The sequence below is a fragment of the Cherax quadricarinatus genome, chromosome 4, assembly GCF_038502225.1.
Source record: "Cherax quadricarinatus isolate ZL_2023a chromosome 4, ASM3850222v1, whole genome shotgun sequence".
In the NCBI taxonomy this organism is placed as follows: domain Eukaryota; kingdom Metazoa; phylum Arthropoda; class Malacostraca; order Decapoda; family Parastacidae; genus Cherax; species Cherax quadricarinatus.
This window is the reverse complement of record NC_091295.1, coordinates 1465822-1479121: the sequence shown is the minus strand read 5'-3', so window position 1 is coordinate 1479121 and position 13300 is coordinate 1465822. Positions and strand designations below refer to the sequence as shown.

General features: G+C 40.2%; 1 protein-coding gene across 4 annotated transcripts in view; it reads right to left on the bottom strand.

Annotated features, from left to right (window-relative positions):
* Window positions 1–13300, bottom strand: part of Pp2A-29B (Protein phosphatase PP2A regulatory subunit A) — a 121686-nt gene that overhangs the window by 58158 nt on the left and 50228 nt on the right. For all 4 annotated transcript variants that reach the window (XR_011393139.1, XM_070093953.1, XM_070093960.1 and 1 more), the window contains exons 6-7: window positions 7417–7518; window positions 5363–5566 (exon numbers count right to left, since the gene is read on the bottom strand). Coding sequence is in view for 3 of the 4 variants with exons in the window: in XM_070093953.1 (XP_069950054.1) it covers window positions 5363–5566; window positions 7417–7518 (306 nt within the window). In the remaining variant the exon portion in view is untranslated. The remainder of the gene's footprint in view (window positions 1–5362; window positions 5567–7416; window positions 7519–13300) is intronic.

Sequence of the window (13300 nt, the reverse complement as noted above, 5' to 3'; positions counted from 1 at the left end):
ACTCTAAAGGAGGGGTTCGGGATATTAGCAGTTTGGAGAGATATATTGTGTATTTTCATACGTATATACTTCTAAACTGTTGTGTCCTGAGCATCTCTGCAAAAACAGTGATTATGTGTGAGTGAGGTGAAAGTGTTGAATGATGATGAAAGTATTTTCTTTTTGGGGATTTTCTTTCTTTTTGGGTCACTCTCCCCAAATGACAAATAAATATAAAGCACTAATAAAATGGATAAATGAACATTTAACATCACACTTACCTTTATTGGCTCTTGTTGATGTATGGAAGACAAGTACATGTAGAAGGCAAGAGGAAGGCAAGTTTATTATACTTCAATATGACACAATTTTCTCCAAGTAGAGTTCAAAGTCCTGGAAGTCGCTCCCTCCCAAGCCTTACCTATACGGTTTATGCAATGAAGTGATATTTCCAGAACTCTCTTCGGGTCAATTCAGTGTCTGAGGTCACTTCAAAGCACTTTTGAAACACTGTTTTGGTGTACAATTTTTTGAAGCTGGAAATGACCTGCTGGTCCATGGGCTGGAGAGACGAGTGGTATTAAGGGGCAAGAACTTCACTGTGATGAAACTAAACTCCTCCACGATTTGCTCTTCCAAGTCTGGAGGATGAGCAGGAGCATTGTCTATTACTACGAGGCACTCTAGTTCAAATTTATTTTCTAGGAGGTATTTCTTCACACTGGGGCCAAACACTTCATTAAACCAATCAAGGAAAATGTCCCTCGTGACCCATGCCTTACTGTTTGCATTCCACATCACACACAATTTACTCTTGGCAACACTTTTTCTTGAACACTGGGATTTTCAGTAATACACCAGTAAAAGCTTTACTTTGCAATCCCCACTAGCATTACTGCAAAACATGAGAGTTAGCCTGTCTTTCATAAGCTTGTGTCCTGGCAGTGCCATTTCCTCCTGCGTGATGTAGGTCCTCTTTGGCATTTTCTTCCAAAAAAGGCATGTTTCATCACAACTGAACACTTGTTGGAGTTTGAACTGTTCATTCTCTATGTACCCCTTGAATTCCTCAACACATTTTGCAGCTGCTTTTTTGTCATGAACTGGCAGCCTAGCCATGCCTAACCATATTGTGTATGCCACTACACTTCTTACATCTCTCAAACCAGCTTTTGCTGGCCTTAAAATCACAAACATCAGCTCTTGTTGCAGGCATTTTCTTTACGAGATCGTCATGCAATGAAACTGCCTTGCCTTTTCACAAATCATCAACTACATAACACTATCTCCTGCTAACTGTTTTGGGTAATCCACATCAACAATAACCTCTCCACTTTGAGGATTTGCGATCTCTTTTTTGTCAGCATATCTACCCCTTCTGCAACAACAGCTTCCATGATTTCCTTTCTTTTCGCCACAATTGAAGTGATGGTTGAATGGTGTTTGCCATATATCCCGGCAAGCTCTGAAACACGCACTCCACTCATATTTTTCAAAGATTTCTTTCTAGAATTCGATCGTGTTCCTCACTTTCTTTATCAAAGGGTTGGCACTAGCTTTCTTTGGGTCCATGGTGACTTATTTAGCAGTTGCAAGCACAAAAAACAATGGATTATTAACCATCACCCGTGGGGTGATGGTCACTCGCTGATAAACAATAGTATACCGAGTGTGAATGGTGTGGGAGACCGGTTTTGTGTGCCCCCCTAATGGTGAGATGCCGGTCGGACGCATACCAGACGGTCGCCGAAACACAAGGCCAATCATGAACCTTGAGGCTATATTTTGCCAAAAAAAAGTTGCCGAAAGTCGGATTTCATGTAAGTCACGGCCGCCAAACTGAGGGAGGTTCACTGTATTTTTAAATGCTTATACAGTAGCGTACTATATATTGTAATAAGCAGAATAGAGGAAATCAGCTCTAATATACATAATTTAAGTATGCATACTGGTCAGAGCCCATCGTAAGTGCAAGTCGTCGGTAAACGAGTACGCCGCTAAGTGAGGAGAGGCTGTAATTGTAGACTAAGCCTACATGCCTAGGTTTTAATAGTTTCCACCAGAGGGCAAGCCTGGTGGGCATGCCACTTCAACCCGCATTACCCTGCCTCGCTCTCACTCAGGTAGCTGACATCACTCAGTTAACAGGTCTACTCCTCTCTCCCTCACAGCCTGGCCCCTCAGGGTCATGGGCATGAACACACTGCCTGTGTACCCATGATACTGCAAATAAAGAAAGAAGCTTCCAACGCCTTTATCATTGCTCCCCGTCTGCAACAAAGACATCATTATCCTATCATAACTGGTGATAGCAGTACTTGCAGCAAGTGTGTTTGCCCAGAGAGGGAAGGAAGGGGAGTGAAGTTGTCTTCACTGTCACCCTACGCAATATCCTGATGTTGTGTCTGCAAATCTCAGCATCCAGCCACAGGTACAAGCAGGATCTAGCCAAAATTTGCTTAATTTTTCTTGAGAAAGGTTCGTGGCATCACCTGGAACTTCACAGTGCCCCACGTTATTCTCAAGTCACTTGTTCAGCTCAGCACAGCTATTTCAGCAAGTCAGAGGTGAGTTTGTGGTGATTTCTGTGTCCAGTGGGGGTGTTTCTCCCCATGGTTGTGGGTGGGAGAGGAGGAAGAGGCCTGAGTTCCTCGCTTCACTCACCCATGCTCCTACCCTCCGCCACTATGCTACACGCTCACTCCTGCTGTTTTTCTGGGAATTCAATGTGAATTCTTTGCCAGAGCTGTGTATCCGAGTGCCTGAGGTCAATCGAAGCCACATGTGGACGAAGCCACATGTGGACGAAGCCACATGGGTTACCACGTGGTTTTGATACCTGAAGTCTTTACGGAGGGGGATTCCCCTTCCAAACAATAAAATGTCTCCTCCCTCTCCCCTCCTTGCCGTCTTCCATACGCCAATAAGTCTCTTCAATAAAAGTAGAAGTGATTTAAATATTCATTTATATTTATTTCTCATTGTTTTCTGTATGTAAAACTACAGTTATTCTCTATAAAATGTATTTTTTGTTAACACATTTGGGTGTCTGGAACATTAATTGGATTTACGGTATTTTTTATGGGAAATATTGCTTCAGTTTTCGTCCACTTTGGATTTTGACCGACCTTCTGGAACAAAATAAGGCCGAAAACCGGGTGTCCACTGTACAGTGGAAACTCGGCTTTTGTGATTAATATTTATTTATTTATTATCACACTGGCCGATTCCCACCAAGGCAGGGTGGCCCGAAAAAGAAAAACTTTCACCATCATTCACTCCATCACTGTCTTGCCAGAAGGGTGCTTTACACTACAGTTTTTAAAATGCAACATTAACACCCCTCCTTCAGAGTGCAGGCACTGTACTTCCCATCTCCAGGACTCAAGTCCGGCCTGCCGGTTTCCCTGAACCCCTTCATAAATGTTACTTTGCTCACACTCCTACAGCACGTCAAGTATTAAAAACCATTTGTCTCCATTCACTCCTATCAAACACGCTCACGCATGCCTGCTGGAAGTCCAAGCCCCTCGCACACAAAACCTCCTTTACCCCCTCCCTCCAACCTTTCCTAGGCCGACCCCTACCCCGCCTTCCTTCCACTACAGACTGATACACTCTTGAAGTCATTCTGTTTCGCTCCATTCTCTCTACATGTCCGAACCACCTCAACAACCCTTCCTCAGCCCTCTGGACAACAGTTTTGGTAATCCCGCACCTCCTCTTAACCTCCAAACTACGAATTCTCTGCATTATATTCACACCACACATTGCCCTCAGACATGACATCTCCACTGCCTCCAGCCTTCTCCTCGCTGCAACATTCATCACCCATGCTTCACACCCATATAAGAGCGTTGGTAAAACTATACTCTCATACATTCCCCTCTTTGCCTCCAAGGACAAAGTTCTTTGTCTCCACAGACTCCTCAGTGCAGCACTCACCCTTTTCCCCTCATCAATTCTATGATTCACCTCATCTTTCATAGACCCATCCGCTGACACGTCCACTCCCAAATATCTGAATACATTCACCTCCTCCATACTCTCTCCCTCCAATCTGATATCCAATCTTTCATCACCTAATCTTTTTATCCTCATAACCTTACTCTTTCCTGTATTCACTTTTAATTTTCTTCTTTTGCACTGGGGCTCTGGTGGCCTGGTGGTTAACGCTCTCGCTTCACACGGTGAGGGCCTGGGTTCGATTCCCAGCCAGAGTAGAAACATTGGACGTGTTTCTTTCCACCTGTTGTCTATGTTCCCCATCAGTAAAATGGGTACCTGGGTGTTAGTCGACTGGTGTGGGTCGCATCCTGGGACACTGACCTAAGGAGGCCTGGTCACAGACCGGGCCGCGGGGGCGTTGACCCCCGGAACTCTCTCCAGGTAAACTCCAGGTAAACACCCTACCAAATTCATCCACCAATCTCTGCAACTTCTCTTCAGAATCTCCCAAGAGCACAGTGTCATCAGCAAAGAGCAACTGTGACAACTCCCACTTTGTGTGTGATTCTTTATCTTTTAACTCCATGCCTCTTGCCAAGACCCTCGCATTTACTTCTCTTACAACCCCATCTATAAATATATTAAACAACCACGGTGACATCACACATCCTTGTCTAAGGCCTACTTTTACTGGGAAATAATCTCCCTCTTTCCTACATACTCTAACTTGAGCCTCACTATCCTCGTAAAAACTCTTCACTGCTTTCATTAATCCGTTCAAAAAAGTCTGATAAACCGAATAGCACAAAAACTGAAGCAATATTTCCCACAAGAAATAGTATAAATCCAATTAATCCATTCCAGACACCCAAAAATATTAGCAAAAAATACATTTTATAGAGAACAGCTATAGTTTTACAAACTAGGGCTTATGAAAACTGAGGTTCCACTGTATGTAGCTGCAGGATTAAAGTATTAGCTCATGGCCCCACCTCCCAACTTGATACTTGTCAGACTCGCTCCATCTTAGCCTCCTGGGCCCTATAACACCTGCTCTGGAAGCTGCTCAACTGTGTCCAACTTCCAGCTGTGTTCCCTAGTTCCCATTTCTTTCTTCTCAAACGGCCCGTCACTGTCTACTCTATCAATTCCCACAAGTATTTTGGATGTTGTTTTCATGTCTCCCCTGGTACTTCTGTTCTCCAATGTGATTAAAAGAGTGGTTGTGACACAGGATCAGGTATGTAACAGCTATGTTAGAAAGGTTAGCTTGCTGCATTACTTTCCTTTCTACATAATGATTTGTCACAGCAAAACATCCATAACTATTTCACTGTTCCTTGTAAGGACAACAGGGAATGAAGGAAAAAAAGGGAATAGAAGAAAGGGACGAGAATAAAAATACTAAAACAAAAATAACAGCACATCCACACACCTGTTGAATACCAATTACTTCATTAACACAATCGAGGTTGGAGATAATGTTGAGTCGGACTTCTGGACATTCATCTTTGAGCTGGGAGAGGAAGAGAGGCAGCAAGTGGTTGACAGTGTTCTCCTTCCCTAGGATCGGTGACAACCCCATGATGACTCCCGCTAGGGCAGACTTAACATGTTGATTTCCATCTGTAACTAATTCCTGCAAAGAACATCATATCCGTTATATGTACAGGAATTGTTGTACAGGTCACATTCACGGTGGCCCAGTCTAACACAAGGTCTCAGAAATTAAAAAAAAAAAAAAAATTACAGGACTAAAAACCATTAAACAATTCAATACAGAACTGAATACGAGTAGAATAAGTCTAGAATATCTACCTGGCATTCCACAATGTTTATGAAACAAAAATGACAAACAATATTGTACGAGGTTACCATTCTGCACTTTTATGACAAGGGGCAGTACCTCCCCTACAAGTACAGAATGCATATTAAACAAATTGGATTTTGTATTCAATTTCCTTTAACCAGCTTTAAATGGTTTAACTGCTTGGATCCAAATATATTTCCTGTTAATTTAATAAACCTAGCAATTCAATTTTGTGATTGTTTGAGAACATTTCAGTTCACCTAGGATTGTTACCAAGTATGGAGACAGACTGAAATGTCCTTAAAGTTTCCTCCCCAAATTGTGAGTTAACTGTGAATGTTGCAACCAAGGTACTGTGGTTTACTCTTAATAAAGTTAACTATTCATCAGTAATGTTCACTTGTTAGTTACATATCTGGGATAATTGTTACCAACAACTTGTGAACAAGTTATTAAATTTAAAACTCCTTACTTTACTTCCTATTAGCTTTTAAATACATTTAGTAATGCAGGGGCTAGTAACAAATTCTCATGTATAAATTACCCACTCTGCCTCAGTGGGACAGCCAGTTTTGCCAGAAAAAAAAATGTAGTAATGAAGAAAAGCATATTACAATTCTAAGCTAGCCTGTAAAGCCAAAACAAATAAATACCATGAAGATTAAGTTCCAATAGTGTGGCTGGAGCAACTCATAAATAACCCACACTTAGAGAAGAAACTTGAAAGTTCAGTAGATCCTCAATGACAATCCAGGATGGACCAGACATCCTCCAAATTTCTCTCTCTCTCGTGGGTTATTTCTCAACTGCTTTATATCCATTGCGTTCAGTAAGAATATTTGATCAATACTGTACACAACAATTTATATAAAATTACATCATACACATCTTCCTTTCAACACATCAGTCGTCTTCCACTGAGGCAGGGTAACCCAAAAAAGAAACACGTTTTCACCATTATTCACACAATCACTGTCTATGCAGAGGCACCCTGATATGATGGGTCAGATGTCACTCCAAACAGCCAATATACCAAACTCTTCCTTTAAAATGCAGGCATTGTACTTTCCACCTCCAGGACTCAAGTCCGGCTAACCAGTTTCCTTGAACCCCTTCACAAAATATTACCCTGCTCACACTACAGTAGTTTATCAAGTCACAAAAAAAAATTAATCTCCATTCACTCTTATCTATCACACACATGCCTGCTGTATGTACAAGGCCCTTGCACACAAAACCTCTTTCATCCCCTCCATCCATCCTTTCCTAGGACGACCCTTACCCCTCATTCCCTCCACTATATACATGCACATCCACCTGATAACAAAGCACTAAATACTGCCCAAATGTTACACGTCCCAGAAGAATGATGCCTGAAGAATACCTGCACCATGTTTTTGGGGATCAACACCCTCGTGACCTGGTCCTAGACCAGGCCTCCTCAACAAGCACAGAATAATAAGTCTATATACAAGAAAAGTTAGCCAAGAAATAATAATAAAAAAAAAATCAGAAGGGTCTTTGACAGTTCTATCTGAAATATAAGCCAATTTTATCTATACACAAAAGCATACATTTTCCCAAACACACACACTCCTGCACAGGCCAGGAGTCAAAACACCTGCGCACACACACACACACCTAGGTGAGAACGAAATGTTCAGTTAACCGAGACCAACCTTAACACACGGCAGTATGTTGTTCATAATAACGTTCTCTTGAACACTGGGATCCACATTCTGGCAGAAGTCCTTCACTTTACCAGCTGCTGCTGCACGAACCTGCAACACAAGTCATTATTGTTATCCTTACAGGGCACCAGTCCTACTTCCCTCCCTCCCTAATCTCTCAGGGCACCAGTCTTACTTCCTTCCCTCCCTAATCTCTCAGGGCACCAGTCTTCCTTCCCTCCCTAACCTCTCAGGGCACCAGTCTTACTTCCTCCCTCTCAGGGCACCAGTCTTAATTCCTTCCCTCCCTCTCAGTGCACCAGTCTTGCTTCTCTCCCTCCCTCTCAGTGCACCAGTCTTACTTCCCTCCCTCCCTCTCAGTGCACCAGTCTTACTTCCCTCCCTCCCTCTCAGAGCACCAGTCTTACTTCCATCTCTCCCTCTCAGGGCACCAGTCTTACTTCCTCCCTCCCTCTCAGGACACCAGTCTTACTTCCTTCCCTCCCTCTCAGTGCACCAGTCTTATTTCCCTCCCTCACTAACCTCTCAGTTCACCAGTCTTACTTCCCTCCCTCCCTCTCAGGGCACCAGTCTTATTTCCCTCCTTCCCTCCCTCTCAGTGCACCAGTCTTACTTCCCTCCCTCTCAGTGCACCAGTCTTACTTCCCTCCCTCTCAGTGCACCAGTCTTACTTCCCTCCCTCTCAGAGCACCAGTTTTACTTCCCTCCCTCTCAGGGCACCAGTCTTACTTCTCTCCCTCCCTCTCAGGGCACCAGTCTTACTTCCTTCAATCCCTCTCAGTGCACCAGTCTTACTTCCCTCCCTCCCTCTCAGTGCACCAGTCTTACTTCCCTCCCTCCCTCTCAGAGCACCAGTCTTACTTCCATCCCTCCCTCTCAGGGCACCAGTCTTACTTCCATCCCTCCCTCTCAGGGCACCAGTCTTACTTCCCTCCCTCCCTCTCAGGGCACCAGTTTTACTTCTTTCTCCCTCTCAGTGCACCAGTCTTCCCTCCTTCCCCCAATGCACCTAAACTTAGTTAAGGAACACCTAGGTTAATACTTACACTTTTTTTTTTTTTAACACACCGGCCATTTCCAACCAAGGCAGGTGGCCCGAAAAAGAAAAACGTTCATCATTCACTGCATCACTGTCTTGCCCGAGGCACGCCTACACTAGTTATAAAACTGCAACATTAACGCCCCTCTTTCAGAGTGCAGACACTGTACTTCCCATCTCCAGAACTAAAATACGGCCTCCTGGGCTCACCATTAACATAAGAGTTAATTTCATTAAAAGTCAACAAACACTTCAATTCAGCCAAACTGAAAATGGAATGAAGTTAAAAATTCAACATTAACCCTGTCACTGTCTAGACCCCCAATATTAATAATGTAGTGCTCTCAGTGTCCACTTTTTTTTAATTAAAGTCTTCTGAAATGGCAGAGAATCTTTTTTTTTTGAAAGAACTGACACCAAAAGTATAAACTTTGATGGAAAACTTAAAAATTATGCCAGTGCAAAGTTAGCAGTCACAGCACAATTTACTCATTGGATATTTCGCCCACTCCCAAGTCTTATTTTATTCTAATTCATTTGTTCCAACAAAACAAACAAAAGACATACTGTACTATTAAAATAGCTAAGAATTTGGTTGAATGGAACAAATGATTTTTTATTAATAAAAATAAAAAATCATTTGTTCCATTCAACCAAATCTTAGCTATTTTAATAGTACAGTATGTCTTTTGTTTGATCAACTGAGGACAAGAAACTGCCCATTCAACTAGTTCATCTACCCTATAAAGTGCACAGAAAACAGCAATTTGGCCAATTTTACACAATTCAAAATATTCCAAATTAACCCTTTCAGGGCTTCCGACGTACTAGTACAGCTTACGCAGCAGGGTTATTGAAGTACTAGTAGGCGTAAATTCTAGCGCCTTCAAATCTAGCGAGAGAAAGCTGGTAGGCCTACATACGAAAGAATGGGTCTATGTGGTCATTGTGGACAGTATAAAAAAAACCTGCAGCACACAGTGCATAATGAGAAAAAACACTGACCATGTTTTTGGTTTAAAACAGAGACTTTGTAGTGTATTTTCGTATGCTATTCATGGTTGTATTCTAGTTTTCCTGGTCTCATTTTGTAGAAAAGAAGACATATTACAGAAATTGAGGTGATTTTGATTTTGATTGAGCTCAAAGTAGCAGAAATGTTCAATTTTAGCCAAAGTTCAAAAGCAAACAAATCATGCTAAGTGTAAAATACACATCAACTGGTGAGTCTAATATTCTTTCACAAGTGCGCCGATATTATTTATACCATTTCTGCACTACAAGTATATATATCCAAAATATGGCTTATATTGGTCTCACAGACCATAAAAGATACTTGAAAAAATAAAATATTAAAAAATAAAAGAAAAAAGTAGAAAAAAAAAAAACTATCAACACGTTACCGGCAGTCAGCGATGTTGCCATAAGCGGCCCACTTTGTCAACTTCATGCCTCCATAGCTCGGTAAGTATTGACCGAAAAAAAAAAAGGCCTATAATTCACAAAAATATACTCTATCATTTCACAAGCAAAATAATTTTTTTTTTTTTTTCAAAAATTTTTCGACCCTGAGAACAAGTTTGGGAGAGGGCCTGTCGACCCTGAAAGGGTTAAAACAAATCTACTGGGTTAACCCTTTCAGGGTCCAAGGCCCAAATCTGGAGTCACGCATCAGTGTCCAAGAATTTTCAAAAAAAAAAAATTTGTTATTTTTTCTTATGAAATCATAGAGAATCTTTTTGTGAAGGTAACAAAACAAAAAGTACGAAATTTGGTGGAAAATTGACGAAATTATGCTCTCGCGAATTTTGATGTGTCAGCGATATTTACGAACCGGCGATTTTGCCGACTTTGACTCCCATTTTAGGCCAATTACATTATTCCAATCAACCAAATTCTTAGCTATTTCACTAGTATTACTTCTATTCTATCGATTGAGCACAAGAAATCGCCAAGTCAACTGTTTCAACTACAAAATAAAGTGATCGGAAATCGTTAATTTGGCCAATTTAACACAAAGTTCAAAATATTCCAATTTCAAAATAGGGTCCAGAATGAACAATGTAGGCATTCCTGGCACTAAACTAACATTTCCTCTGTTCATTAGTTATGTTTTGAGGCTTTACAAATAAATTCCATTTTGATTTTTTATTCACATAATGAATTTTTATTCACACCAAAAAATAGAAGATTTACTGTTATGCAATACTGTAATAATTGTATAAATATCATCACCATATTTGTGAATGTATATTAGACCCACCAGCTGGTGTGTATTAGACGTGTGAGGTCGTTTGTTTACTCTTGAATATCGGCAAAAATTTAACATTTCTGCTACTTTGAGCTCAGTTTCAAGCCATTTCCAGTGCTAAAACCAATCAAAATCATCTCTATTTTTGTAATATGTCTTCCATTCTATCAAATGAGACCAAGAAATCGCAAATACAACTATAAAAAACATACGAAAAAACACTGCAAAGTTGCTGTTTTAATCGAAAAATCATGATTTCATTTTTTTCTCTCATTATACACAGTGTGCTGCAGGATCTGTTTTATGTGGTGCACACGTACCACATAGATGTATTCTCTCATATCTAGGCCCAAATGTACCACTCACAGTTTATCAGAGTGAGCTGAGCTCATGGCGTAGATCTACGGTTTGGACCCTGAACGTAAAGCCGTAGATCTACGGGACGGACCCTGAAAGGGTTAAATGAGTCCGAAACACAGTCAATTACAGTAGGGCCCCACTTATACGGCAGGTTAGGTTCCAGGCTACCGCCGTAAAGCGGAAATCACCGTAAAGTAGAACACCCTTTTTATCCACTTATAAATGCACATAAATACTACTAGATAATAAGTTTACACTAATATATACTAAGTTAGCAATAGAACTAGGCATTAAAAAACGATAAAGTAAAATACACATATAGTACACTCATTACTTTTTTTAGTCTTAATCTAGGGTGAGATGAGTAGTATTTAAGACATCAAGTGTGGTATGTATGGTAGCCAGCCAGGCCAACCCATCCACACATAATATTCTATGATATTTAAGCATCCCAGAGCAATAAAATGCATATACAGTTCACTCATTACCTGCCTTAAAATATTTGTAGTCTTAATGTAGGGCCGGAGATGAGTAAACGAGATAAAACTTATGTCTATTGCTTTCACGCTCCGAGTGAAGGTAATGGAAACAAGTCACTCTGACTATTTTGGGTTATCCTAGGTACTTTACACACATGCTGCTATGTATGATAATCTATGTAACTATATTTGTGTGTACCTGAATAAACTTACATATGAAGGGAATAATTTTCTACAGTTTCCCCCAGTAACACATTTTCTCTTATGCAGGACTAGAGAAAATGTTATTCTACTGTGAGGTGTATTTATCATCTTTATATGTTATGTATCATGTTTGTTATATAATTTTGAAGAAATATCATAGATGGATTAACAAAAATATGTACATTAACCCTTTCAGGGCCAGCAAGCCCTCTCCTAAACTTGTTCTCAGGGTCGGAAATTTTTCCAAAAAAAAAAAAAAAAAAAAAAAAAAAAAAAAAAAAAAAAAAAAAAAAAAAAAAAAAAAAAAAAAAAAAAAACTTATGAAATGACAGAGAATCTTTTCCCGATCATAATGACACCAAAAGTATGAAATTTTATGGAAAACTTATGGAATTTTGCTCTAGCAAAGTTAGCGGTTTTGACGATGTTTATGCAATGGCGATTTCGCCCACTTTGAGCACTATTTTCAGCCAATTCCAATGAACCAGTCAACAAAAATCATAACTATTTTACTAGAACTCCAATTTTTTCTATCAAATGAGTTCAAGAAATCACCCATTTACCAATTTCAACTATCCAAAAAAGTTGTCCAAAATTGGCAATTTTTGCCAATTTCACAAAAAATTTCAAGATACCAATATCCAAATAGGGTCCAGAATAAACAAGACAGACATTCCAGGCACTAAAATAGCATTTCCTCTGTTCATTAGTCACTTCCCCAGGCCTCTTGTTACATTTTTTTTTTTTTTGCTTTCCACTTTGAATTTTTATTCTCACAAAAAATAGATTAACTGTTATGCAGACTATTGCATTAGTGTAGAAAAGGTATAAATAATATCAGCACACTTGTGAAAGAATATTAGACTCGCCAGTTGACGTGAATTGGATGCAGGGCTTGATATATTTACTTCTGAACTTTGCCAAAAATCGAACACTTCTGCTACTTTGAGCTCAATTTCAAGGTACTTTTCATTGCGAAACCAATAAAAGTCACCTCAATTTCCATAATGTGTCGTCCATTCTATAAAAATGAGACCAGGAAAACTAGAATACAACCATAAATAACAAATGCACTGTGTGCTGCAGATTCTTTTTTTATACTGGGAACACTGACCACACAAACCCAGCTTTCTCTCGCTACATTTGAAGGTGCTACTTTGTCTTGTTAACTACATGTCATGAATCTACTTTGGGATGATATCTACACTTACATTGCAATTTACGTATCATGAATCTACTTTGTTATGTGACCTACACCTTATATTGCAATCAACAAAGTACCTAACCAAGGTTAGGTTAGGTTAGGTACTGTGTTGATTGCAATATAAGGTGTAGATCGCAATGTAAGTGTAGATATTTTTCTTGTAGATAACAAGCCAAAGTAGCACCCATTTGAAGGCGCTAGAATTTATGCATATTAGTACAGCACTAACCCTGGCGTTCAAGCCGTACTAGTACGGCACCAACCATGAAAGGGTTAATGTAATACACGACATTCAATGAGACTCGGTGATAATTATTACATGTCATGAATCTACT